Here is a 27,954-nt window from a genome sequence, read left to right as displayed (position 1 = left end):
TAAGCAGAAAAGGGCAATTCAGAAACTTTGTGGGAATACCAGGCTAGTTTATGCAAGTGTGCTGGCCACCTAAAGCGGAGTTGGCCTTGGAGCTCCCAGTCCAGCATGCTCCATCTTTCGTTAAAGTCACTCATTAGTGGACATGGATTATATCAAAAAACTCGTGGTGATACAGTTACGTGATGATATCAGATTATAAGCTCTTGCTGAACAGTCTACCCAGACATGCATACAAATGCGTCTGCCAGCCTCCTACGATCGTTGTGGCCAAAGAACCGATGGGCGAGTGCAGTGCCCGGGCTGTAGCCCCGCTGGTAGCCCCGCTGGGCCTGCCGCGACCCGCGCCGTGCCCGCCAGCGGGCGGCAGGCAGCCCGGGACGGGCGGAAGTGGCTCATGAATAATGCGTAGCTCCTGAATAATTAACCAGGTCGACCGCCCTGAGCAGCACACCGCATTGGTCAGTGGTCCATTATTGACCGTGCTGGCGCTGCACGCTAATTGGCCGTAGCCGCACGCCGTGGGCGGGGCGGAGCGTAAAGCCGGGATTGGTTGCTCGCTCTTGCCATTATTTAGCATTGGTCGCGCTTGTTGGCGGTGCGTGGGCCCGGCGGCGTTGATAGGTGGTGGCTGCGGGGCCGCTAGGAGCTCCGAAGCTCGATTGGCTGTCGTGGCTCGGCGAAGGGCGGGGTAACGGCAATGGCAATGGTGCGGCGGTCCGGGTAGCGCTGAGCCGGGGCCGGCGCGGCGGCCGTTCGCCTGTCGCTCTTCCGCCGCCGTGCGCGTTGGTTCAGCCCTGCGCAGCGGCAGCCCCGGTGGCCGCCGCAGCGCCGGGAGGAAGGGGGGAGTCGTCCACGGCGATGATGAAGGGAACGGTGGGCAGCCAGGTGGCTGCCGTCATGCAGGAAAGCTTCGGCTGCGCCGTCGCCAACCGCTTCTACCAGCTCCTGGACGACGAGTCGGACCCCTTCGACATCCTGCGGGAGGCCGAGCGCCGCCAGCAGCAGCGCAAGAAGCGCGACGAGGCGGCTGCGGCGGCCAGGAGAGCCGGCCTGGGCGGCAGGGCCGCCGGCGGCGGCGGCAAGAGGGAGTCGCAGAAGGAGCGCAAGCAGCCCGGGAGTCCCCCCGCGCCCGGGGGGCCGCCGCAGCCCGGTACGCCGGCGGCGCCTACTCAGCGGGGCGAGGCGCGGAGGCGACGCCTCAGCGGGCGCCGGGGGCGGCTCGGGGCGGGCAGGCCCGCGGGGCGAGCGGCCCGGCAGCCGGTTTTCCTGAGGAGTGAGGTCCCTGCGGATGCTCCCGGCGGCGTGGTGCCGGTGCGGGCAGCCCGGGCCCTGCAGCGCGGCGTGACTCGCCGCTGGCTCCGCGCTTGCCCGGCCTCTTGGCAGCCGTGCTGTGGCGTGCAGCCGCTTGTCGGTAGCAGGGTCAAAGCAGGGCTGAGAAAACCCAGTTTATTGTATTTTTGTCGTTGTGAATGCAAACCTGAAAGTCCCCTTGGAGAAGCAAGTGACAACCCGAGCGTTACTCCGGGTGGCCGTGCTTGGGCGCACTCCCGGCACGGTCTTGCTGTGTCTTGCGGTGCTCTCCCAGCCTAAGCGGGAGGCTTTAGAAGTGAAACGGGCCTTTGGACGTGTAAATGAATACTTCAGAAATAGTCCTAAGAGACAAATGGAAGAGCATTAACTCTTCCACTGCAGCATCTGTAGTTTTCATGCTACTTTAGCGTCCCTGTGGATGCGTTTCATCGCTCGTCACCCTGGCCGTTCTCCTTCGGTGTTTGATGCTTCCAGGCTTGTTTTCTTGGTACCTCTGAGTTTTCTGGCAGTTCAGCTTCTTCAGGGTTATAACGTGTCCGGGGATCTGTGCTTAGTTTGCCTTAAGCTTGCATTGATGCCCAAACGTTTGACTGAAAACTTACTTCCTGGGTGAACTCTTTAGCATAGTGTTCAGGAATGGTCTGGGTTGTTTGTCAGTGGCTAGGTTTTGATGCTGAATGTTGCTTTGGGGGAACAGGGAGCCAGTTGGCTTTTGTATCAGAATGTCTGGCACAGTCCTCTTTGCAGCTGAAGGCTTTGCTGGGCTACAGCTCCTTGCATTTGGAGGCGTTTTTGTGAGTCTGATTGTTATTACTTACCTGGTACCGAATTTCAAGTTGTTGGGTTCAGTACCTAAAGTATCTGAGAGCTGGCTGATGGTTTCCAAACATTGAGAATCTCTGCCCAGAAGACTCTGGTTTTACCCTCTTGAGTTGTTGTAAATTCCCATTCTCCTGCAGCGGGCAATGAAGCTTAACACATCAACTATTCTTAAGATACTAATTTCTTCCTGTAGTAAAAGCTCCTGTTAAATTCACAGTAACTGAACTGTGTGTTTTAATGCCCTAGAAAAAGGTGTGGCCTTTGAATTGGGGTTATTGTTCCATCATGTCGTTGCCAGTGCTACCAATTCTGTTGCTTAGACTTAGTCTTACACTGCTCCAGCAGTGATTATTTGACTTGTGGAGCAGAGAATCTTTCCATGCCAAATATGTACTAGTTAATGAGCATCTTTGTAGAGGATGATCTTAACAAGTTGTCACTGTGCCTTTGGACAGTTGTCTGAAACTCGTCTTTTGAGGTTCCTCTGTGGTTGTTATGTGACTTTGTTGGAGATCTCTGCCTGTAAGAGCAATACTCACACCAGTAATAGGCTTATTTTATTTAAAGGATACTTTGCTGTGGTTATCAACAGAAGGCAGAGGAGCCTTTCAGTGAACAGCAGAGTCTCAAGTTTTGATGAAAAAGTTCTTGAACAAGAAGTGGTGGTTATCAGTAACCTACCAGGAGTGTGGAAGTATGTGAAGAGCATCCTTTACCTCCTAGTTGTCTATAGGTATCTTAAGCATGCAGGTTCTGAGTATAATTCTGTGGTAATACACAGTGACCCTGTGGAGTGTCTTTGACTGTTTTCTGGCACCTTGATATTAAGAAACCCAGTTTCTCATATAGAGACAGCAGGCACGTGCACCTTGTTTTAATTTCCTGCTAATTTAAAATGGACAAAAGGCTGCTGGCTTATAGTAGCCTTTGTGAAAGTGAATTAACATCTACCTTAAGAGTTATTTGCTCTGAAGAATGCCACACTTTCTTCTTTAAAGAAAGTGCCTATCCTGGTTTTTGTGTGTGCTGTATGTTTGTGTCTTGGGCTTGTTGTGAAGTAAGGACTGTAAATGTATAGTGCTCAGGATGCTAAAGCAGTGCAGAGAGTTGAGACCTGGTCCTGTCTTCGTGCTCCTCCTTTGGATGTGCTGTCTTAGCAAGCCTGCTCTGAAGGACAGAGATCGCCCTCTGACTTAGGGCAAATACAGTGATGGTGTGGCTGACAAGTATAAAGCAAGTGGTGGGTTGAGGGAAAAATCTAGGCTTTTTTGGAAGAGAGGGGGCAGCTTGTTATTTGGGCCATACAAAGTTAGATTTGTTATACAGGATTTGACCAGAAAACTTCTGGATACAGTAAAAGATTCAGGGGACTATCAGCTTGATGGTTGAGAATGAGTAACCACTCAGGAAGGTCTTTGTACCAGCTCAATTTGGTGTAAAGCTTCTAATGATGGACGCATTGCTAGAAGAGTGCACTCCTGTTTGGGGAAATAAATAATATTGATTAAAATTACTAAATTGTGAAACTAATGATTAAATTTTTGTTAAAAGAACGCAAAACTTAGAAGATTTTGTTTCCAGTCTTTCTTAGTGAATTTTTTTCCCCCCAGATTTCAGGCATAGCTCCCTCTAATTTCATTTCACTGAGCGGGAGTTAAACACCATAAAGAAGCATCTAGACCCATCTGAACAGTTGAATCAGATTCTGATATTACGGGTGAAACGATAAAATTCAGTCTGTATTGTACTAGTGTTCGCGGAATCATTACAGAACAGCCCAGGTTGGAAGGGACCTTGGAGGATTGTCTGGTCCAACCTTTCCTGGGAAAGGCAACCTAGAAGAGATCACCTAGCACCCTGTCCAATCGCATCTTGAAAACCTCCAGTGATGGGGACACCACCATGTCGCTGGGGAGGTTGTTCCAGTGAATGATTGTTATCAATTTCTTTCTGATACTGAGATGAAACCTCTCCTTGTGCAACTTCTACCTGTTGCCCCTTGTCTTCTCCATGTGGCTCCTCGTGAAGAGAAAGCCTCTGTCCTCGCTGTAGCTGCCCTTCAAGTACTGCAATACTGTGATGTGGCCCCCACGGAGCCTTCTCTTCTCCAGGGAGAAGAGACTTAGCTCTTTCAGTCTTTCCTCATAAGGCAGACTCTCCAGCCCTTTGATCATCTTTATGGCCCTCCTTTGGACCCCCTCCAGACTGTTTTATCTAATTAATGGTGTGTTTTCTTGTTTGGGTTACAAAAAGTCTTGTTAAAAGTTTCACGATTTTTGTTTTATTACTCTATTATTTCTTGGGCATATTAAATCTGAACAAGATAGTCTTTACCTTTAGAAAGACTTGAAGCAAGCCTAGTCTTTGATCTTGCAATATATAAAAAGTTCTACAGTAGTCTGAGAGACTTCTTTTGGTGTTACATTTTGATGTTAGAGTGGAAGTCGACAGTTTTTTATTTAGTTCTTCACTGCCTTTTCGAGAGGAGTTTTTATTTAATTTCTGGAGATGTTTTCAATTTGAAACAAACCTCCTAGGAGAACTTTGCCAGATAATCCAGTACTTTGACCTTTAGAATCCAAACTGTTTATTAAGAATTGACACAACTGTAAGGAGACTATTTTTTAATCTTTCTTTAAGGAGAAAATGGACTCCTATTTCATAGCCTAGCAAAACCTACGCTTTTGACTTTAGTGATGTATTTTTTTCCTCTTTTACTGACTGTGTTTTGGTGATTTTTAGACTATGCTGAGGATTTGGGTGAAGGCTGTTTGTAGGTATTACAGCTCTTATATTTGCACCACTTAATGTTAACTCAGTTCATTCTTAGCACAGTGGCCAAACTGCATTTGCCAGCTCTTTATTCAAAAGGCCCAGTTGCAGAGCTTGCATTCTTTACTGGTACAGGCAAATTAAATTTGTTGATCATGCAGTAATAAGCTCTGTTCTGTTGAAATCTCTAAACCTTTGTTGCTAATACCTCTAAAAGGTTTTCTTCTTTCATGTACATTTGATGACTCGTGTAACATTTAGATGTAGTTCCTGAATTCTATGTGTTTGAGCTTTTAGCTACGGTTTTAAGTTAATATGGCATGGAATGTTTCTGGGGAATTTTATCTTATACTGACTGCAATTTTCTTATTTTTAAATAATTTATTTCAATATCATTCTTTCAGCTGCATAGTCATAAGGATGGTCCAGAGGAAAGCTGCAGTAAGCAATTCTGTAATTGAGTACTGGCACGCATGAAAACAAAATACCACGAAATAGAATCTAACTCCATGTGTCTTTCTTTGGTGTGTTGCATGCAATAGCTGAAGCCTTTTTTTGTATTTTGGGATACTGTGGTATTATTCTGCAAATTGTGTAATTAGCCATGCTTTAGTTCACAAAATTAATTGCTTGCAGTTTGGAATTAAAATCACATGGACACAGACATGCAAAGGGGAAGAAATAAGATTGTTTGTGCGGTCTTAAATTTGCTATATTCTGAAATATAGCAAAATAAGTTCCTGAGAGTGTGAACTGTCTTTTACTATTTCCAGTTATGCAGCTTTATTGTAAAGGAAGATCAGTTGTCCATGTATAGGTATTATTGTGTTACTGAGATGGTAATGAAGTAGTGTCTTTGCATGCAGCCATAATTAGTGACAGAGATCCTTGAATTACAGCACAGTTTCTCCACTTGCACTCATTCCAGTATTCCTCTTTGGTTTTTGTACTTACTTCATCTCCTCTGGACTCCCATTAAATTGTTTCCTGAGGCTCAGATTTTTTTCATTTAAAAATGAGCTGTTAAGCTGAAAGCAGAGGAAAGAAGGGTCTCTTGGAATAAGTGGAAAGAGAGATTTGAATTTAGGACCAGTGATTGTGCTGCTGTTAGCTTTGTTTAACATCTGCAAGGCAGTTGAAACTTGTCTGAAATGAAAAATTTTAAGCACAGTTTAAATTTTTCATTTTGTGTGTGTAGGTGGGTGGGAAGTCTGTGCTAAAAGAGCTGTGAGAGGGATAAATAACTGACGTTTGCTGGTACAAGGTTATTTAGCCCAGTAGAAGAAGAGTTGCAGGGCAATGACACAAATTACATATTGTAAATGAGCTATAAAATGACAGTGGATATCCACTATCAGTAAGTGTAAAGTAATACATATGGGAGAATATGGATCGAGGTGGGGGGCAGTGTTGCAAGCTATACTGCAACATGCAAGATTTTTCTGATTCAAACTATTGTAGTTTAGGAAAGAGAGCTTGGAGTCATTAGGACTTTTAAGAGTAGAACAGCAGATCTATTTCCTTTTGCCATCTAGGAGAGAAGCAGTGTTGGGAATTACTGAGGTAGCAGTAGCAAGGAAAACAGGAAAGGAATTGTTATGCCTTTGAAGGAATCTCACCTTCGCACATCTTGAAGTGTGTCTGCGCTTTTGGTCACCTCAAAGATGTTAGAACTAGAAAAAGCACACTAGAGTGACATGCATGATGAAACTTACGGAATGATTTATGTGTTGGGATAAATTTTAAATTAAGGTTTTTGTTTTGAGAGGAGGTGTCTGAGGATATAAAAGGAGTGTGTATAGAACTGCAGGTGAGACTTGGAGAAGGCAAAGAATATTTATTGTTCTTATTTTACAGAAATAAAGGAATATAATTTCAGACAGATTTTGTGAAATAAGGAGAAAGAATGCTTTTTCTGCAGAGACTAGAATTGACTGGTGGCCCTTCTTGCTGTAGGGTGACATTGATACATCAAAGCATGTATCTATTCAGACAGCAGTCTGGGTAAAGACATGGCAGCCTATCTGTGGTTCTGTCCTCCATAAATCAATGCTTATAGTCTTTGATTCAGAAAACCTCTAAGGGTAGATTACCAGGTGGAAAGTATTTTGTTGTTGCTTTTTTCTTTCTTCAAATACATGCTATAAGATACACAGGTCTTTCATCTGGCTACTATGGTTGCTCCAATGTTCATCCTAACTGAATCAAAACTACACTCTGTTTGCCTTTGCTCTGTTCCCATGCATGCTACTCGGGCAAAATAGAAATAACTCTTCGTTGGCTCTTCTTCATCCCAGTCTGCGTTTGTGGAAATGGAGTATTGATGGAATTGTCTTACTGGGTTTGAGTGTCGCCTATTTTGGTGGGATGAGCTGGTCTCAGGCTTGTGAGAGTTCATAAAACACTATTATGCAGCATTGTCAGCTGGATTTTAGGTCAGAATACAAGGTTTCAGTGCTCTTTGCAGCAGTAACCTCCCTCAGCCCATGAATTGCATGCTAGCTGCCACCCTCACCTGCCATGCCCCTTACATAAGGGAATGGGGGAGACAGCAAGATTTCTGCTCTAGCTTGTAGTCACTGATAGCAGTTGCAAGCTGGGCTCCTTGTGGTGTTTGTCTGAAGTCAAGGTTTGCTGCACAAAAACCTTTTTTCCCCTTAAAACTAAAAATTAAAAAAAAGGTGAGAGCACGCTGTCTCAGTGGGGGCCAGTGAAGAGCCCACAAAACCTAGCAAACTATCTACTCCCAAGCAAAAGTCCCACTTGTTTGAGGACAGATGATATGGTTAGAGAAACTTGGTGAGAGCTAGACAACCACACTGCAAAGGCAGCTAGATTTTGCTGTGTCGTTTTAAATCTGTCTGTTAATTCATAGATATCCAGCGTCTGGGAAACCAGGCAATGCAGGTCTTAAAAAAACAACTTCTGCTTTCCCAGTTGTGAGTTCTGTGATACACGCTTATTAAAAACACTTTTCTAGAAAGTCTTCCTATCTAAATGCTGTAGTATAAACAAAACCAATACTGATAGTAAAGTATTATTGTGGGGAAGGTGAAAACTACTTAAGTATGTTAGCTTTGTATGATTTAGAGTTTTAACAACAGCTCGTAAAACTGGGCTTTTTTTCTTTAGCAATGTCTAGTTCTAGTACCTGGTAATTTTAGTATTTACAGATGTCTTTCTCTCTAATAATAGCTCGGCTGCTTCTTCTGAAAAAAAAGCTGGGTCTGTTGAAACAGTTTAAGCATCAGATTTCTTTTCTTATTCCTCAGTTTAGAAAGTGACAGGCAACTCAGCCGACAGACAGGGCTGCTGCGGTAACATCCTGGGGAAGTGGTGGTGAGGTGGGGAGCAGTGGGCAATGTCTTCAGCTGAATACAGGTTGCAGATGTAACTGTAAGGCACAGGAAAACGACCTTAGAGAGGCTAAACTCTGTAACTGGGAAAGAGCCATCTTCAGTTTTCAGCATGATGTTTGTAAGACCTCAGGTAGATGATCCACAAAACTCCAGAGCTTTTTTTGTGCTTTTGAAGAAAACCTGCATAGCAGTGTATATATGCAAACAGGCAGACAAAAATGGGGTGTACTTGGAGAGGTAGTTAATGAGCATTCAAAGTGTAGCCCAGTTCTGTTTAAGTGAAAGCTATGATGGCAGCGCTACACAAGATTGCTCATGTTTTGTTTTGTTGGGGGGGGGGGGGGGGGTGTTGTGTTTTGTTTTTTTTTTTTCCCCCAAAGGGTAGGTGGCCCTTCAGCTCCGTAAATAAAAATGAGTCTGCATTGGGTCAGACATGTGGCAGGGATTAAAATTGGATAGCTTACGCTGTCACTGTTGCCAAGCTCCTGTTTAGTTTGCCCTTATATGCAGAGCTGAAAGTTGTGCTGGTATTTGAACTGATTCACAAGTTTCTGCCGTGAGGGTGACTCGGCTTATTAGAGAGGTGTAGTTGCTGCATAGCATTTTAATCCACTGCTGCATGTCTGTCAAACCAGTTAAAAATGTTTTTATACAGGTAATAAGTGCTGCAATCTTTCTAGTATTTAAAATCCATTTGCAGTAATTATAGCCACCTGTTAGAATCAAAGTGAAATAGCCTTGCACTGAAATCAGAGTAGAGCTGACTCCTTTGTCTAGCACGATCAGTGCTAGTGACATGTAATACACTGGCATTTCTGGCAAGACTTGTTTTGAAGTACTTTTAAGTGGTACTAGATAACAAAACCAGAGACCATCTTTTTAAAATGACTTTTGCATTTCATTTTTTTGGCATTGCTTTACTAGTTCTAAGGATCTCTTTGAATCTGAAGGTGAAATTGAGGTTAATACTAAGTACATAGGGAAGGTGGTCTCTGACTACTGCATTCTTGTCAAGTTAATCTGTTCAGAATAACTGTTGTTTCTGATGGCCAGTGAGAGGCTCAAAAATAAATAAAAATGCACTCTTGTATTGCAGTTGCACATTCAGATCCAAACAAAATAAGTAAAAATGAGGTCAGAAATGAGTAGTCACTTTTTCCACAGCAAGATTCCAATTTGGAATTAACACTTGTATAGTTGGTGGTGTAGTTGAGATGTGCATAGAGGAGACATGTTTCCCAATAGCATGTACAGTTCTGTATTCTTTATAATTGTGCTTTTTATTAAAGCATCCTCATTTGAAAAGCTTACTCAGAAACTGATTTCAAAAGTTGTCCTTTATCCAGAGATTACATTGTAATTTTTGGGATGCAAATATGCTTGCTGCTCTAAGGATCGAGCAACTCTAAACCTTGAAAAGAGAGAATTACTGGAATATATTATGTCAAGTGGTTTGTAGTTTAAAGAAAACTAAGGCTAGGGTTGCTCCTGCAGCACATACAAAACTATCTTCTTTGTACAGATACGACTGTCCTTACTGCATAACAAAAAGCTTTATTTACCACTCTTCTACCTTATTCACCGAGTGGATAGTTCTTTGAAGTTTCCTTTTTAAAGATGATGTTACAGACTTCATGCTTGCCACCCAAGCTTTGATCAGAGATCTTCTTATACGGACATTTCTATGGAGCTATGAATTAATTTGTATCTTAGTATTGTGACATAGAATAGGCTTTTTTCTCTTTATGTGCTAGCAACAGAGGCCAGGACTGTTACTTGTCCACTAACCTGAGTTCAGTAACTTGCTCAGCATTGCACAGGTACTTCTTGTGAAAAGAATAGCTCGGTTTTGTTGGTCTGAGAGCAGTGTTTCTGTAGTTTCTTGCTTGCTTGACTTAAACCAACACCTTTTTCAGCCAATAGTGTGAGTATAGGAGCCTAGCAGACAAAAGGCTTGCTTGCTTCTGGAGAACTTTGTACTAAATAGAGCACAGAATTTGGGAGAATGGGGAAGGAAGCACATAATGAACTCTAATCTTATGCTAGATGTATATGGGTTGAGTGAATAACCTCAATTTATTCTCTTTTATAATACACAATTTCTCTGCGTTCACCCTGCCCAACTTGCTCCTCCTTAACCCTGACAATGGCCGAACAAAACCCCAAAAAGCTTAAATACATTTTATCCTGGAATATGTTGACATTCTAGAATCAATTAGTGATGTTGGAGCCTTTGTACTTACTGCTTGGGTTTCTGCCACTTAAACGCAGTGACTTGTAGTGTTGATGAATGGTTCTCTCCCCCATAGAACAGTAACAGAAGGAGGTGACCCTCTTTTCATTGTTAGATACCACAGCCGTGAGCTTAAAGTAGAGGTGCAGGCTCAGACTTCTAAATTCAGCTCATCTGGCAGGAGGTGTGTTGTCTCATGATCATCAACTAACACCTGTCTCTAATGGTCCTCCTCTTTCCTGCACCTTCATTGCTCCTGCAGCCATTTTGCAATTCATGTCTTCCATTGAAGCTTCTCTGCCTTGTTCTGTAGTACACTGAGAGAACATGAGAGAAACAGTTTTTGTTCTCCATTTCTGTGACTTAATGTGAGCAAAATGACATTTTTCTTTAGCCTGTCTTTTCTGGAAATGTCTGAGCTGTGTCAACACCTGTAGTATTTTTGGCTGAGGCAGGTTCATCGATACAGAAGGGAAAGTAAGTAGATGTCTTTAAAGCGGACAGTGTCTGGCAACATTAACTGTAAGTGCATTTAATATTCTGGTGGACTTAGAATTGGAGAGGGTAAAGCAGAAGACTGTAAGGCATAATCAACTCATTTCAGTCAGTTATTTGGTAACTGCACTTCAGTTATTGTTAAACTGTTAGTAATCTGTATGTGTATGTTTGTGTAGGCCAGAAGCGAGCACCTAAGTGGGGAGAACAGCAAGGATTGAATAACAAAGGAGCAGAGGTGAAACAAGACAAAACTGAATGGAGACCATCTTTCAGGGAATGCCGTTCCTATGCAACAGGAATACAAGTGGAATTCACAGTGGAAAAGTATGTATCATACAGGCAGAAGTAAGGTGCCTCACAGAGAACCTGCACAGGGGTGTGGGAAGGGAAAGACTTAACCTTCGTAAAACAGATCTAGTAGCCAGATGTGACTTGAAGGCATGGTTGCGTTATTAGTGTGTAGATTTGTTGCAAGATGACTTAGTTCATGCCCATCAGATCTGTAATTTCAGCTTCCTCGCAGATTGATTTGGAGCGGTTTTGTTAAATATTAGAAATATAAGGCGAAACTGAAAAGTGTAAAGATGTGAAAATATAACTCCCAGTCTGCAACATAAATGTTCATTTCTGAGCTCACGTACCAAGCTTTGCAGAACATGTGGTGCAGGTTCCCAGTTGAACGAATTTTACTGTTCAAACTGAAAATAAACTTTTGTCATGCTATCTACTGCTTGGACATTGAATGTGTATTAATTTTGCTTTCTTTATAAGTACTAGAAAATTCCACCTAAACCTTTAACACTTAAGAGCGTGGCTGTTCTTACTTTACATCACAATAGTCAGTATTTAACAAGTTCCCTGAAATTTTTAGCAGTTGCATATAAATCTAGGTTTAGACAGTGGAGCTATTGCCTGATAAAGTTGCTGAAGATTTGACAGTTCTATAATGTTTTATTTAATTTCTCTGATCTTTTCAGTGTTATCAATAAACAGCTGAACTTTCTATTCCTGTTATTTGTAATAATTCCCCGAGTTCAGTTTACGTCCATTTTTAATGACAAAACTAATACAACTGTACTGTGTGCTGTGTGAAGATGCACTCTAAAAATTGTACAGTAGCTCTCATATACTGATGTCTCACAGCTGCACAAATACAACCATATGAATTTTTTTCTCCTTTTTAACTGTTCTGTAGGAACAAAAATCTGACTAGAAATCTTCTTTTTAGACCAATTGAAAGACTAGACCGTGAAAGGCGAATAAGAGGTCGTGGCGGAGTAAGAGGTGGAATGCGAGGTAGAGGAAGAGGTGGTGGAATAAATAGAAGTTTCGATGGCTTTGACCAAAGAGGAAAACGGGAATTTGAAAGACAAAGTGGGAATGATAAAATGTAAGTGTTCTGTGTGCTGCTTCTTACTTGGTGTACAAGTAAACAATAGTCAGCACTGCAGTAGTGTCTCTTAAGTATTCTGTTCCCTTCTTCTATATCCAAGTTGGCTGGCAAAAAGTCAATAATAGTTTTAGTTTGAGGTCATAATGAAAAAAAGCTCTTAAACTTGCAGAACCCTGTTTCTTTCTCTAGGGGAATGAAAGCAGATGACAAAAAGGGGGAAGGTGGAGCTCGCGACTGGGGAACAGTTAAAGATGATACAAGGTACAACATATACTTGTGCCCACCATAGATCATCATTTTCTGTGATCCACCTTAGGTCATCATTTTCTGTTTGTCTGTTTCATGCCAATTTTGAGCTTTATAAGCCTTGCTTTCTATTAATTGTTGTGATGAAGGTAGCTTTTACAGTTTTCTGAACTGTCTCCTTCATGTTGGTGAGGTTAAATTGTAGCAAAGGCATGGTGATGTTTCAATTAAGACTGCCAAAATCTTTTGACTGGGGCCAAGTTGTCTTTTAACTGAAATAAGTTACGACTTTTCTCAGTAGTCAGGTAAGTGGGACTCTGGTATTTAATGGCATTGCTACAAAATGCCGATTAAAAGATTGAAACTCTGTTAGTGGGCTTAAAGTCCAGTCTCTTTTTCTCAAGTTTTATGGATTATTTCAAAATTGCAAAGCTGTAATACAATTCAGTGTGGCTCTGGAGGTAATATTTAGCTGACTCTACCACTGAAATACATTTTAAAGCGCACAGGAGGATCAGTAACAGAATGTGATGACTTATTAATGGTCAGTTACATCAAAAAAAAAATCGGAAATTTTCAATTCAATTCTGTATTGGTCTTACTCGTTTCTGTTCAGATTTGCAAAAAGCTGACTGGTAATGTCGGCTTTTGTCCATTCTTTGCACCTAGCGATATGCTACTCTTTCCGGCAGCTTTTGTTCTCATATACAACTAGAACTCTTTAATTGAAGGCTGATAAAGGACAGAGAAAAGGCAGCACTTTGAACTTAGAGCAAACATCTTCGGCCACGTACACATTCATTCACAAAATTTTTTTAAAAATAAAGTTTTATTTTTAAAACTTAGATCATGGATTCAGGCAGTCTGGCTAAAAGGTTGAAAAATACAGCCTTGACGGGTAATAATTTTGGGGCTTGATATTCCAAGTTCTTCTGAAAGATTGTACTAACTTCTGTTTCTTCTATAATATTTCGTACTAAAAGTAAAAGATTGGTTAGGTACTCTGGCTTTTCAAAACAAAGAATCAGCTAGGCTAACATAGTTCTGAGCTGATAGCACAACACTAGCTGACCAAAAGCACAAAACTAGCTTCTGTAGAATGCCAGGGAAGGTTATGTGAACTTCATAAAGTACAAGAAATTTGAGATGGCTTATATTTATTTTTTTTAGTTCAGTAGCATCAGGACTTATGATATAAACATGAGATATAAATGCTTTCTTGTGATGTGGTGCACGTGGTGAAAGTGACATTAAATTGGAGTTGTCTAAGCAATTCTAAAAGCATGTCTGTGCCTTAATTCTGCTCAATGATGCATCGAAGCTAGAAGGTGTTAATTTTAAATATGTATGCTTACCAGTGGAATGAAAGTATGCTGCTGCTCTCATTTGACAGTGAACTAATGGCCATGTTACAGAAAATACGAACTTGGAGTATGAATTTTACAATTTTAATAGTTGAAACAAAAAGGCAAATCCAGACATCAGTGATATACTGTAATCACGTACTGGTATTAATATTCACAATTGAATTATTTTGTCTTCATGCATGCTTTTCACTGTTTTTGATTAAAAGTACATAGAAGTCAGATTTTCCTAATACTTTTCATTTCGTTAGTTGCTCAACTAGTCACTTAGTAGATCTACTTTGTGCTTATGATCCTAGAGGTTTTTCTCTTCTATTGTTTCCCCTTCCAAGGAATTCTGGAAAAAAGTGATGTATTGATCTGCAAGGTTTTTTCCCAATGTGACCCATGAAGACTTTGTGTTTTTTTGTTTACTGTTTTAGTGGGATGGAACAGACAGCTCCTGTGGAAGACACTGAAGAAAGAGCTGAGCAGCCAGGGGCATCTGAAGGACAGCCTCTGAACAAGTATAGTCTGACTAAAATATTTTCTTTCTAAATGCAAAGAAAACAATTGACTGTTACTGATACACTTGCATGGGGAGGCACGCTTGAAATGTGAACTGTGAAGTTTTGCTAGTGCACATATTTAAAAATAGAAAAGTTCTGTCTATATTTGAGATAAGAAAATGCATCCCTAATTCTGACTAAAGCTTGGTTTATACAGCTGCAGATTGCATTTAATTGCCCAGTGATGCTTACATTCCTAAGATTTGGTGATAATTTAAGGAGGAGCTACATATTGTCTGTTACCTTTTTAACTTGGCTAATTTGTAAAAACTACCCTGCTTTTTGAAGTTCTCTGAGAAAAAGGTATTCAAGGTGCCTATGCAATCGTACAAACACAAAATACACTAAGATAAAATTCTCTAAGTCTGTATTCATCAATCACTAATACCATGCAGTTGTCATCTGTTCATGAAGAGCCTCTGTAGAACTTGAAAAACTTGCTGGAAATGGTCTTGCACTGAGCCTTAGAAGTAGGGAAACAGAGAGAAATCTGCACCTCATCTTCTGGCTTTCATTCTGATCTGTGTCCAGTGAGAATTTACTTCACAGCAAATAAACACTGGCTTAAGAAAAAGTAACTGGACAATCTTGTCTAAGTAAGAGACTTTAAAGAACAGTCAAATAGCATATCATGAATATCTGCTAATGAGTGAAAGAGGGTCAGTGCAGTATGTCAGCCTTCTCTTCTGTTGCTGTGAGGCCTTTTTTACCTAATGATGCAGCTCCAGTTATTAGTGGCCTTGGTTCATTTCTTAATTATAAAGCTGACTAGACTACAAAACCTGTTTTATATGTTCAGGTTGTATAACCTTGTAAGAAGTTGAGTTGATATGGCTTTGATTCTTTTAATTTTAAACTAGCTTTTAATAAATATATAGCTAGAGGTGTGTATAGATGGGGAAATCTGTCTCTGAAATTGAATGACTATGATTGGATTTCCAGAAGATTGTTTCAAGACTAACTTAAATCAGATGGGTAGTGTAGATAAACTGTCAAAAATGCACTGTATTAGCTAAGTATGAGAACAATTATTCAGCTTTTTTCACCAGCTACTGGTACCTTCACTTGTTTCAGACTTGTGTTTGTTTCCAGTCCAATTCAAGCTCTTTGTAGACGTGTCCTGACATCAGTTCCTTGTAGAGCGTAAGGCATGAGAAGTATATGTAGTGGAAAAGGCACCTGCCAGAATCTGCTAGTTGTCTTCAATTCTTTTCCCTTTCTCAGAGATCACTAGGTATTTGGTCAGATTGTGAGCCTTTCTGGAGATTTTATTCCTCTTCATGTGTTTAAAAAAAGCTTCGTTTAGGAATAGTCCACTGAAATCCGTAAGATTAAAAAATGCAGATAACTTACAAGTACAAAATTCTGCATTGTGTACTCTTTTCAGTGTGGTAAATCCTGTCCTGAAGATTTACAAATCTGTATACACAATACGAATTACATATACCTCATTGCACTTACCTTTGGGGGTAGTGTCAGCTTGGTGACTCTATGTATTTTAAAATAAAAGAGGAGACATTGTGCGAATAGCGCCTAGGTAATTAGGGATGGTTGTATGGCATACAGCTTAACAAGGTGGAATTATTTTTGTTGTTCTCTTAATATTTAAAAGCAAAAGCTGGTGGGGTATGGTTTTCAGGCTTCAGGATGTATTTTAAGGTCTTGTATGCTTAGGTTACCCCTGCTCTCCAGAGCTGCTGTCTTCTCGTGGGTTACACACCGCAAAAGATTCTAGCTAGGCTACCTTCTGCTTTTGCTACAGCCTCAATATTGAGGGTGTAGGGGCGTGTGTTCACATAAGCTACTGCTAGGATTGTTCTCATTTTGACTCTTAAATGCAGCGACTCCAAGGAATCCATTTCTTTTCTACTGCTTTATTGCAGTTTTGTGCTTGTATTGAGGAAGAGGTGGAAAACTTGGGTTTGTTTCTTCTCTCATTCTCTTTCCTGTTGTAACTGTTTCCGTTTAAAAGAAAAAAAAGTATTCCTGGAAACTGGGACTATTCTGTCTGCGTGGAGATACTGTATAGCTTTCTGGTGTGGTACTGTTTAATTTCAATGCAACTCTGGAAAGACTTCTATGGGCTTCTGTAACTTATGGGGTCTTGCCTTCAGGACTGTGTCCACATTGCTGCTCTTGAGCTTCCATTTGCAAAGTATTGCAGGACAAGAGTTTTGTTAATATTTCTATAATATAATTCAAGTTATTTCTTTCCATATCTTCAAATTTCCTTGAATGTATCAACATTATCTAGCTCTGTTTATAGCACCCCGAACTGCGTGCTAATAGTTGGGGGTGTTTTGCTGGAAGTAGTAAATATAAAATATACAAGTAGTACACCAGTATAAGCTTTCCTTACAGCTGCTTTCTGTTGAACTTGTCTTCACAGTCTGAACAATGTAACACACTTTTGTTGACTGGTAATTCAAATGAATAGATTTTTCTTTTATTCAGTAAGACATATAGCCTAATCAATTCCTATCAAAGGTGTTTGCAGAGTTAGTATTTATTCTGTGGGGTTTTCTTCCATTTCTTCACACAAGACTTTCTTCTTTTTGGTGGAGCTATATATCCTTCTGGTCATTTAATAGGACACTTTCGAAATTTGTCTTCAAGTTTGCTGAGCTATTTACCTCTCTTGTTTAGTGGGGTTTTTTTTGTTGTTTGGTTTTTTTAATAGTGACATAAAGCTGTCCATAGGCCGGGCCAGATCTTCGTAAGTATTTGGTTCAGTGTTTTTCTTCTATAGTTAACTTGTACAGTTGTCACTTGGTCTTACCTTGTTTAACTTTGAATTTTGCTGTGACTGGTGGTAATGCTCCTGTAAATGATGTTTAATAGGAAAGATTCATGTCACTGATTTCTTGATAAAAGCTGAATAAAAATTTGCTTTGTGCAGGTGAATAATACAAAAACTGATCTGAAAAAGACCTGCTATCATTATTTTTAATGATATGAAAATAATTGGCCGAATAACTGAGCTGAATGGCATTCTCTTCCATTCGCATTTCTTCTGCATATTAATGTGTTCATGTAGAGCAGTTCCTGCAAAAAAAGTATGCACAGTAAACAAGGCATAGCTAGAGGGTTATGGTCATCCATTGAAAACACTGAAGCAGTAGGAACCATTACTGAAGGATCCCATTTGGTGTTTTGGTATGTACTTGCATTGTGAATTCAGTTTGTTCATGTCCAGAGGTGGCACTTAGGTGTCTAGCAGTATTTTGTAGGCATGATTGTTGGTGTGCCAAGGAGCTTATTAACTTGATTAATGAAAATGCACACCAAGCAGTCGCTAAAAATGCGTAAGGTTAGAAGGTAGGAAGTAATGCACAGAGTGCACTTCCATGCAGGCTTGGTGCCCAGAATAACCTGCTACAATTGAGTCTCTGTCCAAAATGTGATATGCAAGTTCCTGTTGCTGTGCTTCACTAAGGGAGGTGTTTCCCCTTGGGAGTCTTGGCTTCCTATAACAAAGTTGTACTGCTAATAACCTAGCAGTTGAAACCATCCTTTGGAGTAAAAACCAAACTGTACTTTGCAGTGGAAAAAACAAACATTTGCAGTGTAAATCCACCAGTATTTCCTTTAGAACAGGCAAGCGGTTGTTTTTGATAGATGTGTACTTTTCAAAGTAATACTGGGATTACTTTTTTGAGAGGTCAAGTTGCTGTGTAGTGAAATGTTCTTGTGTTGTCTTATGATCATAGAAATTTAGTTCTGAAAGGGGTGTTGCTGACCCAAGGCATGACCAACCATACATACCTGTGCCACTTCTCAAACCTCTCTAGTTGATTTTAATGTCCTCTACTGATAGAGATTTCAGTGTCCCTTGATGGTCTTTCCAATACTTTGAAAATAGAAACTACTGGGTTTGGTTTTTTTCTCCTCAGTGGTTTGCCTTAACATCATAGATATGCAAAAGTTTCTGTCTTTATTAGCGTTATGTATGTTTCCTCCTCAGCATCTCTTTAAAGGCTTCTCATGTAGATCACGCATTTTAGATGTGATATCTGTCTTGCAATTCTATTCTGAACTTTCTGCCTGCTCCCACGTAGAGACATTACTCAGTTGAGACCTTGTTCCATCCTACCAGCAGTGACATCTGTTCTAAACAAAACTGTTGGTGTCTCCTTATAATAGTGTGCTGTTGCAGAAGGGACAAATGCTGTTGATTTAACGTTCGGCTTGACTGGGTTACCTGCAATACTATCACACAGTTTGCAGGGGTTGGGGTCCCTCCTTCAGAGCTTCTGCCTTGCCAGTGGTTCTTTCTGTGGTTGGGCGGCTGATACTTTTGCCTGAAGAGTACGTATTTCTGCTTGTCCTTGGGACTTCCTGGTGGTGGTTGTTTTGGTTGTTTGGTTTCAAATTACTTGGTCACTTTAGCATTTCATACCACTGGTCAGTCCTTCAGTATTCTTGAAAACTTGCGCTACTGCCCTTTTCTTTTGCAAGCTTTATGCCGTAGAAAATGCAGTAAATGTATTATGTATTACACTGCAGATAACTGCACAGAGCTGGCCTTAAAGCTGCACTCAAATGCTTGTTTTTCTTTTGCAAATTTAAAGATTGATAGCTACTTCTCAAGTACTTGTTGCAACCAGTTCTGTATCTTTCTACAGCTCTCGCCAAGGACTGAAATGGTGTCTCCCTAATGTGGTGAAAACTTAATGGGAGAGGAGGACAAAAGACTTCCTAAAGTTCAGACATGCAATTTACTGATTCTGTCCTGAGGTAGTGGCTTAGGAAGAAATTAAACCAATTTAATGGAGACCCTTTTTGTTAGTTTACTACTTCTTTTTTTCTTCCTCTGGGTGCTTGCAACTAGTCTTGCTTTTCCAACACCTATTCCCAAAACTGAAGCTTCAGATAATTGATCAAAAATTAGCTGGCTTCTTACTCTTGAGGACAACAAATTGAAATGTTTGGGATGCAATTGGTTCTTAATGCTCTTACACATGGAACAGTATTTGTTGGTGTTTTTCCAGAAGCAGCAGCATCTTATACCAGTATCCTTTTTATTTAACTCAGTAAACAGGTTAATCTTTTTCTTAACAGTCCTTCTAATAAAGTTTCAGATCTTCTTAACCATTATGGAACTACGAGCTGCTTACCAGTCTTTTAACTTTTAGCTTCTGGAATTTTCAAAATAAATTGCTGGAATTTTCAAAATAATAGGGCATGAAGGCATGTCAGAGGGTAGGCATATAGTACAGGACTTGCATATTTTTTAATTTACTTTTTCTGTGAAGTGCACTTAAAACTGTGTTCATCCTAGAACTAAAATTAAGGGCTGTCTTACTGTTCAGTTCTGCTTCTACCTGTCATATACTGGGTGCTTCAGGAAAACGTTGTATAATATTGACTGGCAAGAAATAGAGTGGTTTTCTGCAAGATCAAGTAGGAAGAAGGAGCAGGCCCGTTCCTGTATAAACGAGTTCTAAATGTACAGAATGCTCCCAACAAATGTGTGTGTTCTGATGGGGTGCTTGTACAACTTCAAAAACAAAATGCACAGTTCACTGGCTGTCATTTGACTCTGCATCTTTCCACAATAAAATAAATTTCCAATTTGCATCTAATCGACTGTGTATTTAGATTGGAAAAATCATCAGCATTTGGTAGAAGAAGACTTGGAACTGTGATTGAGTAAGGAAAAACAAATCTATAGTTCTCCCACCAGAAGGGACCTAATGAAAGGGTTTTCTGGAAAAATCAATGTTCAGGAAATACTTAACCAACTTCGACTGCTATTGCAATGTGTAAGAGTTTTGCATGGGAGAAGGGAGAAATGGTTTCTCAAGTGTCTGGGAGTCATCAGTGCAGGTTTTCCTGTAGTTCATGGTATTTGATTTGTTTCTGGAGCAAACAGTTATGGTGATGAAGCGAGTTGTGCTCTCTGCATGTGATGCTGCTTAGTAGGGAATAGCTTTCTGCAAATATCATTAAAAGATATACCTGTAGTGTACTCTAATAGCTGCTGGTCCTGGGCAAGTCAGTCTTGGTCAGCATCAGAAAAATGGCAGAAGAGTAGTCAAGCAGTGATGAGTGGAGAGGAATCTTTAGTTTTGCCTTACGTATCTTGTCTTATGAATACAGACGTAAAGCCTTGGACTTCTGTCTTTACAGTTCAAAAATTTGCAAGGCAGACTCCGACGTACTCCATATGTTTTCCTTGAACATATCATCATTATTGCATTTTGTGACAAATTAAAACTGGACTAGGATTAATCTGGTTTTGCCCGGTGATAAATACTGTCTCTTTGTGTACTACTACATCTGACAAAAGAAGTCAAAGAAGCGTCTTGTGAAATTAACAAAGGAAATGTTAATAATTACCTAGAAGATCCCATGGTATGATCATCGTGTCCTTTTGGTGACTGAAAGCTGCACTGAAACGTGAATCCATCTCATTGTCATCCTGCAGTATGAGTCAATAAAACCATGCAATTGGGGTGTTTTAAAACTGCTCGGTATGCTTTTTTTACTATGGCTATATTTGCTAGGAGTAGATCCACTGTTAAACAGTAGGGTTGAGAATATGCCAGATCAAAAGACAGACTGGTTTTGTCTAGAATCCGAAGTGCTTGAACTTACAATGAGACTGGATAAATACCAGAACTTACTGCAGGAGGGTGGAGACAGCATTTGTTCATACGACTAATTTCAAACAGGCCATAAGTATATTTTCTAACTTACATTGATGTAAAACTCACACATCAAGTTACTGTGGGGAGTAAGTGAAATTGAGGATAGTAATTTGGTGAGAAACATCCAAATGTTTTGTTTCGTATCCTTACTTTAGAGATTAGTGTTCTTGTTCATCCTGGCATGTTGCAAGCTAATGGTTTTTACTTTACAACTATAAACCTTTAGAGTTGCTGAAGGAGAGCCAATGGAAGAAGTAGTTCAAGAAATGACGTTAGATGAGTGGAAAAATCTTCAGCAACAGAATCGACCAAAGCCTGAATTCAACATCCGGAAGCCAGAATCCACTGTTCCTTCCAAAGCAGTGGTGATTCACAAGTCAAAATATAGCAATGATGTAAGCATTGCCTCAGGAATTCTGTAAACTCTGCTTTATGCCCAGGGTTAGGAAACTGTCTCTTTTCTTTTTCTACTAGTTTTAGTGTAATCTGAACAGACTAGAAATCAGTATCTAAGCTTTGTTACTGTAATGACATATGTGCCCCAAAACTTGCTTTAAACTTACCGTCTATTCATTTTCTTCTCTCAGATCATCACCCCTGTTTTGTATGCAAATACATAATATATCAAGTTGTTCTACCTTTATGGCTCAGTCTTAGCAATATAAAACATGTGTCCTTGCTGCTACCACCTATGTAGATCTCTGGTAATGCTGCTAGAGAAACTTGGTTTACTAAGCGCTTCTTTTCTTAACTTTGAATCCTGTTTAGCTTACTTGCCGGTATACACTTGCATGTATATATTAAACTCAGGTTTTGGCATCTGTTAGTCTGGATGCTAAGTGTCCTATTTCTCATCTGTGCTGGATCCCAGCTTCCATTGTGCACTTGGAATATAGATATTTTTTTTTCCAGTTTTAGGGTCCTGCTTCTTAGTAATTCTGGAGAGCTTGTTCTGTAAAAAAAGTGCTTTTTTCCCCCCCTTTTCCCTAACTTTTATTCCATGATATTACTGGGATTGACATTTCAGGGAGAACTTCTAGTTTATTGATATGATTGGGTAGAGAGGGGAGGCTTCTTTCACAGATTCTTGCTTACTTAGATTTCAGATTTTGGGGGTCACAGAAGTATGTGCATATACTCGTAGTCTAGCATGATGGAATTTTGATCCCTAAAGTCTGCATGCATGTATGAATACACATATTATCCTTTGTCTAGTTATAATATTAACATCAAAACTTGCAGCTTTTTAAGCCTTAATCACTTTAGGTCATTGAGTGCTTCCAGGGACAGACACTAATACTGAAGTGGCCTGCGTCCTTTTTAGCATGGCTTCTGGTGTTCACAGTTGCCATTATCCCCTCTTCCTTCTCTGAGGGAGATGGTAGTAGGGGTGGGGAGAATATCTTTCACAAGCTCTGAAGAGAGTATGCAAGTGTGTGAAGAGCGCATGCAAGTTTCTGTTCTTTTTGCCCGTAATGTTCCTTGGCTGGCAGTATCGAGGGACCTTGTCAACATGAACACAGAATAGGAGGTACGGGAGCTGTGTAACATGGACAGGTCAAATCCCTGTCCCTATTAGACATTGAATAAAATAACTGATTCATCACTGTATGGGATGAGTTTACATATATGTTATCATTACTACAGTGCACATTAAAATTATGATGGGAAATAGTCTTACATCCACTAGCTACTAGGAATACACAGAGTTAAAACAACGGTAATCTCATAGCTGCAGGCAAATAGACTAATAGATCGGTTAGTAGCCAAATACTGTGCTTTACTATGGCCTTTTGACCATTACTTGAAGATAATTGTAAGAGTAGGTAGCTTAAGGCTGATTCTCCAGTCCCTTAGAAAACTTTGTAGATGATATTTCTGAAAAACCTCTTCAGTGTTACGGAGCTGGTACAGAAGATATTGTTGCCAGGACTCTCTGAGCCAGCAAAGAACTATCCCAGGCATCTGGGAAGCTGCAAGTGCCTCGCCTCTGTTAAAACTGTATGCAAGTTAAGGCCTGTCTTCTATTCTGGATATCATCTTGATTTATCTGCTGCTTAGTCTGTAATACAAGTGTGTGTGTGTGTGTGTGTATGTGTATCAGGGAGGGGAGAAGGTTGTCCATGGAACCTATAGGCTTTAACCAGATCTTCTTTTTAGTTGCAAAAAGAAGCCTTTGAAGATGATTCTCATGTCTTTCGAAGACCAGTGAATGACATAACATCTCAGCTGGATATTAATTTTGGGAGTCTTCCTCGCCCTGGCCGTGGATCAAGAGGAGCACGAGGTGGTCGCGGTCGTGGCAGACGAGTTGAGGAGGCAGGATCTCGACCAGAAGTAGTGGTAATGGTTTTTATGTTTTTTGTTGTTGTTTGCTTGGGGATTTTTTTTTGGGGGGGTGGGGTGGTGTGTCCCCCGCCCCCTTTTGTGTGGAATTATTGATTTCTGTAGTGACAGACTTGTTTCTAATTCCTGTTTCATAGTATGTTGGCCTGGTTATTTTGGGTTCCTGACCCATATCATGTTACTTAAAATTAAATACCCGTTCAGGCTCACAACTCAACACATAAATTTCAAAAGGTCTTATTACTAGTTGCTGTAATGGTAACTAGAGGAAAGGATGCAATGAAGATTTGTTTTTGCAGTGAGTTTTGATATAAATTGGGAAGTCATTAAAGCGACTGAAGGCTTGTATCCCTTACAAAAAGTTTCAGTATAGTACAGTAATAGTACTTTGATTGCTGAGAGTGAGATCAGTAAATCGGGGATCCTACAGATGAAGACAGAATCCTACAGCATCCTACAGAATGATACAAGTGTTCAATGTAATCATTTAAAAAAAACTTCCACTGACCTTTTTCTCTTTAAAAAAAACCCAAACCATTTGCGCACTGAAAATGACATCTTTATTCTTCATACTAACTGAAGGTCTCGGTTTGCTTCTGCCTAGTATGAGTAAAATACTTTAAGGTTGGGAACTTACACAATGATATGGAAGTGATTTGATGCATTTGTTTCACCTGAATGAAAAACACTCTTTATAATAACAGAGCATAGAGTTTAAAACTACAATCCAATGTGAGTAGTACCCTTAGAATGTAAAAAGATAATGCTGTGTCTAAAAACAGACAGTATTTTCAGTGAGATTGCTTTACTTTTTTTCTTCACTTCAGTGCCACAGAGCTTGCGATCTTCTGGTCCTCCCCAGGCAGTAGATCAGCATTATAAATACGTTCACACTGAAGAAATTATAGTAGTCCTACTTCTGAGATAAATGCTTAGCATTTCTGTGATAGTGGTGGATACAAAGCATTTAACTTGAATAGAAGAATGAACCCTTTTCAGGGTAAAATACATATACATAGCTGTCAGATGCTTTTGAAATGCACTCATTTTTATAAAGCTTCCTTTATTACTTTATAGGTGCAGCTTGTTGCTCCAAATCCTGATGATCCTGAGGATTTTCCGGCTTTAGCTTGAACTGTCATGAATGGTGGTATCTCACAGTAGCTTTGGTGTAGCTGTGAAGAGACCAGGTTTATGCTGGCGTGGATAAAGAAAGTCTCTTGCTACTGGAAAAGCTGTTTGAGTGTTTGGTGTGGAATGATTGCAGCCCGCTGCTAATGGACTTGGGTTCTGGAGATACTGATGGACTGGGATCCTGTCACAGGTTCCAGTGCCTGCCTCCATTGGTGAAGACTGTGTGAAGGCTTACAGTACTTCACTACAAGGCTTCAAATGAAGTTCAAGACTACAGTGTTTAAAAATGTGTATATAGAGATTATATCAAGTTCTCCATGACACTGTGGTGAAAGGTAAACTGTACAACATGGTCTGCAGTTGGGACTCTATTTCACTGTACACTTGAAAGCTGCTTCCCCTGTTTCTTTGAGTGAAGTGTGTATTTCACACAGTCACAAGTTGCAGTTCTTTGGAGTTTGGCAAATAAAGGAAAGGGCTCATTGGTTTGGGTTACAGGTATTATTTTCACAAGTCAGAGTAGCAGATTGAAGCTTTTGCTGTTTGGATGTAGTCTGGAAAAAGAAGGAAAAAAAAAAAAGAAAAAAAAAAACCCAACCAAACCCAAAACCAACCCTAAACAGCAGACCTTACTCACCCAAAACAGTGAACATCTCTCTAAACAGAAGTGATCTTTAAAATTAAGGCAGCACAGATGCTTTTAACTGATAGCTAACCATAAGCGTTGCTTCAGTAACAAGATATAATCTGCAACTACTTTGAAGATGTTGAAGGTGAAGTAAAGTAAGAATTTTGAGCTAAAGACAGAACTAAACTGTTAAGCTTTTAATTTTAGCAGGAGTGACTACAAACTAAAATGTTTCATGCCTTACCAAGAAGTTTGTGTGACATTGGGGATGAGGTGGGATGTCCTTTCCTTGCAGCTTTAACGTACTTCCTCCCTTGAGCCAGATACCCGAACTTGTTCCCTGTCAAAGGGGACACTCAGAGCTGCTCTCAGGTATCCGAGAGAAACAAGGAAATGGTGCCAGAAGTGATGAGGGAAAGAAATGAGAGGACAACCACACCGGAAGTAGCTGTCAGCCTCAAAGGAGTCTTCAAATTCCTGCTCAACTTGAACTCATTCTTTCAATTTACTGGGAAAGCAGATGAATATAAACCTTCCCCCCCCCGTTCTCTGCCTCACTTTGTTTTGTATCACTTCTAAGCAGTCTCCTTTGAGAGCAAATAGTGGATGAGACTTGAAGAGAAGAACTGTTTTGCTTTGGAGTAAGCTCTAAGAGTATTCAGAAACTTTAACTCTTATCTCTGTGGTAAGGCTTTATGCAAGTAGGATATAATAATCCTAGAAAGACTACTGACCCTTTTCTATATGCTCCAAACAGACGGTCTGCAAAGTAGTGCTGCCCAAAGAACTTTTCTTACGTTGTTAAATTACTTATATGACAGTTTGCTATAACATGAGATTTCAGGTTCCACAAGGAGCTCATTTTAGTGGCATAGAGATACTCTTGACAACCTGTAGTAGAAAGAATGTGCAAAAGCGAACGAAGTGCTGGTGTTAGAGGAACCCATGCTGTTGCCTTTTGAGTAATTGAACTGGATGAAATAACATAAATTACTCTTTCACCTTGTAGGAGCAAGCTACTACTTGAAATCACTGCAGTTTAAGATTTAACTGCTGCTGCTCTTTTAATAGGTGTTTGGGTGTTTCTGCCAAAAATGGCAATTTCACAATTGTGGAACAGTAGTGATTTTGTCTGTGAGGGTCTTGGGATTTTTTTGCTTGTTCTTCCCTTCCTCTTCCCCTTATCCCATTGGACAGGGAAGAATGTGTCTGAATTTTTATTTGTTTTTGCTTGCAGGGGTGAGTATGTATAGGTGCATAGAGCTTCTTTGCAAGGCTCACCTCTGTTTTCCATCATGTTTTGAAGGTGTAGCCTCTTCTTTTACTAACACCTCTTTTTGCTAAGGAAAGCAGTGAAATACTTAAAAGCAACCATTCCTTTTTCTACTAAAAATATGAAATCTTGTTATGCTACTGGGCTGAATCTGGTCTAATGCAGTTGGTTCAGTTTTGACTGTTATCTGGGAAGGCTGAAAGGATTGCTTTATTTTTCAGTCTGGTTCCTGCTGCTGCAAAGTTACTGTTTAGTCCTCTAACTGTGATCTGTTTTTCAAAACAGAATGACAAAACTTTGTGAGAATGAGGTTTAGTGTAGCTGGTTGCTGCTCATTAAATCAAAAGTGTCTTAGAGCAGCTACGTGTGACAATTTTCAGTCTGTCAGACTTGAATATGGCTTAAGTTTCTCTAGTTGATAGTATATAAGTATAGAAAAGAAATTGTTAATTCTAAGTGGTGACAGTGATCCAATTCCTTTGCCTAGCTGTGAAAAGAGAACTTACTAAATCTCAGTCATCTGTCATATTTAAGGTATCAGAATAGCTGTATCTGTTAAGCACATGTCTGCTGGTAACAGTCACTCCTGGTTTAGCTTTACTCCTTCATGTAAAGCAAATGGTAGCAGGTGTAAATATATACACAAACACTAGTAAAACATAGCATGCATCTTAGGAGAGATTAAATTGTGTTGCAGATCTTAGTCATGTTACTCTTTAATGCACTACTTCAAGGTACTCTGCTGTTAGGATTACTGTAGTGAGTGGCCTAGGAAAAACTACTGCATTTCAGCTTTGAGTTTTAGATTAATGTAAATCACAGTAAGTTTGCAAAGAAAGGAATTCACCTCTCTCCACAGCTGTCATAGTGTTGATTATATGTGGTCCACTTGAATCATATGTAGTACTGTGGTATAGGATTGGCAAGAGTGTATTACTATGAAAGTGCCTTTAAAGGAAAGAGGAGAGGAATATCTGTGCTTAACATCAGAATACTGAAGAATAACTAAAAAGACTCAGAAGTAAAAAGCCCTGGTTGGGCTTTATCAAAACTTGAGTTGATAAAAAGGAATATTAGGCAATTGAGCCCATGGGAGATAAGCTTTCAGCTCTGGTAACACTTTTTCATGTGAAAACAGGACTGGGGGTATGCAAAGCCTTTTGGCCCAAACCCAAAATCTGTAGCCTTAGTACACCTATGTCATTAAGATTATTCTTACCTAATGTTCAAGCCATTTTTTTCCCTTCAGAGCTGTTACAGGCACATGTGCACATACACACATCCACATAAAAATATATATACACACACATACATATGCAGTGTTGAAAGTAATGTAACACTGACTCATTGTTACTGGATCAACAATTGAATGTG

The 27,954-nt window shown here is 40.2% G+C and overlaps 1 protein-coding gene across 3 annotated transcripts; it reads left to right on the top strand.

The window, feature by feature from the left end:
* Positions 1-772: 772 nt before the first annotated feature.
* On the top strand, positions 773-27,896 carry HABP4 (hyaluronan binding protein 4). Of its 3 annotated transcripts, none has more exons than XM_050913711.1 (8): positions 773-1,150; positions 11,172-11,319; positions 12,224-12,385; positions 12,578-12,649; positions 14,421-14,504; positions 21,426-21,594; positions 23,360-23,542; positions 24,623-27,896. In XM_050913711.1, the coding sequence occupies exons 1-8, from the start codon at positions 859-861 to the stop codon at positions 24,677-24,679; spliced, it is 1,167 nt and encodes a 388-aa protein (XP_050769668.1). In that variant the 5' UTR covers positions 773-858; the 3' UTR covers positions 24,680-27,896. The 3 variants fall into 3 exon arrangements, with proteins under 3 accessions (XP_050769668.1, XP_050769667.1, XP_050769669.1); XM_050913710.1 differs by having other exon boundaries at positions 12,191-12,385; XM_050913712.1 differs by lacking the exon at positions 12,578-12,649 and having other exon boundaries at positions 12,191-12,385.
* The last annotated feature ends 58 nt before the right edge of the window (positions 27,897-27,954 follow it).

This window comes from Gymnogyps californianus, chromosome Z (assembly GCF_018139145.2).
Source record: "Gymnogyps californianus isolate 813 chromosome Z, ASM1813914v2, whole genome shotgun sequence".
In the NCBI taxonomy this organism is placed as follows: domain Eukaryota; kingdom Metazoa; phylum Chordata; class Aves; order Accipitriformes; family Cathartidae; genus Gymnogyps; species Gymnogyps californianus.
Note: the sequence above shows the minus strand (reverse complement) of the source record. Positions and strands in the feature narration are given on the sequence as shown.

What these genes read in the sequence shown, in the direction of transcription:
- HABP4 (XM_050913710.1), top strand. Translation starts at nt 859, where the DNA reads ATGATGAAGGGAACGGTGGGCAGCCAGGTGGCTGCCGTCATGCAGGAA. An exon ending in GTGGAATTCACAGTGGAAAA is followed by an intron (nt 11,320 to 12,190) that starts GTATGTATCATA and finishes ACTGTTCTGTAG; the next exon opens with GAACAAAAATCTGACTAGAA. An exon ending in CAAAGTGGGAATGATAAAAT is followed by an intron (nt 12,386 to 12,577) that starts GTAAGTGTTCTG and finishes TTCTTTCTCTAG; the next exon opens with GGGAATGAAAGCAGATGACA.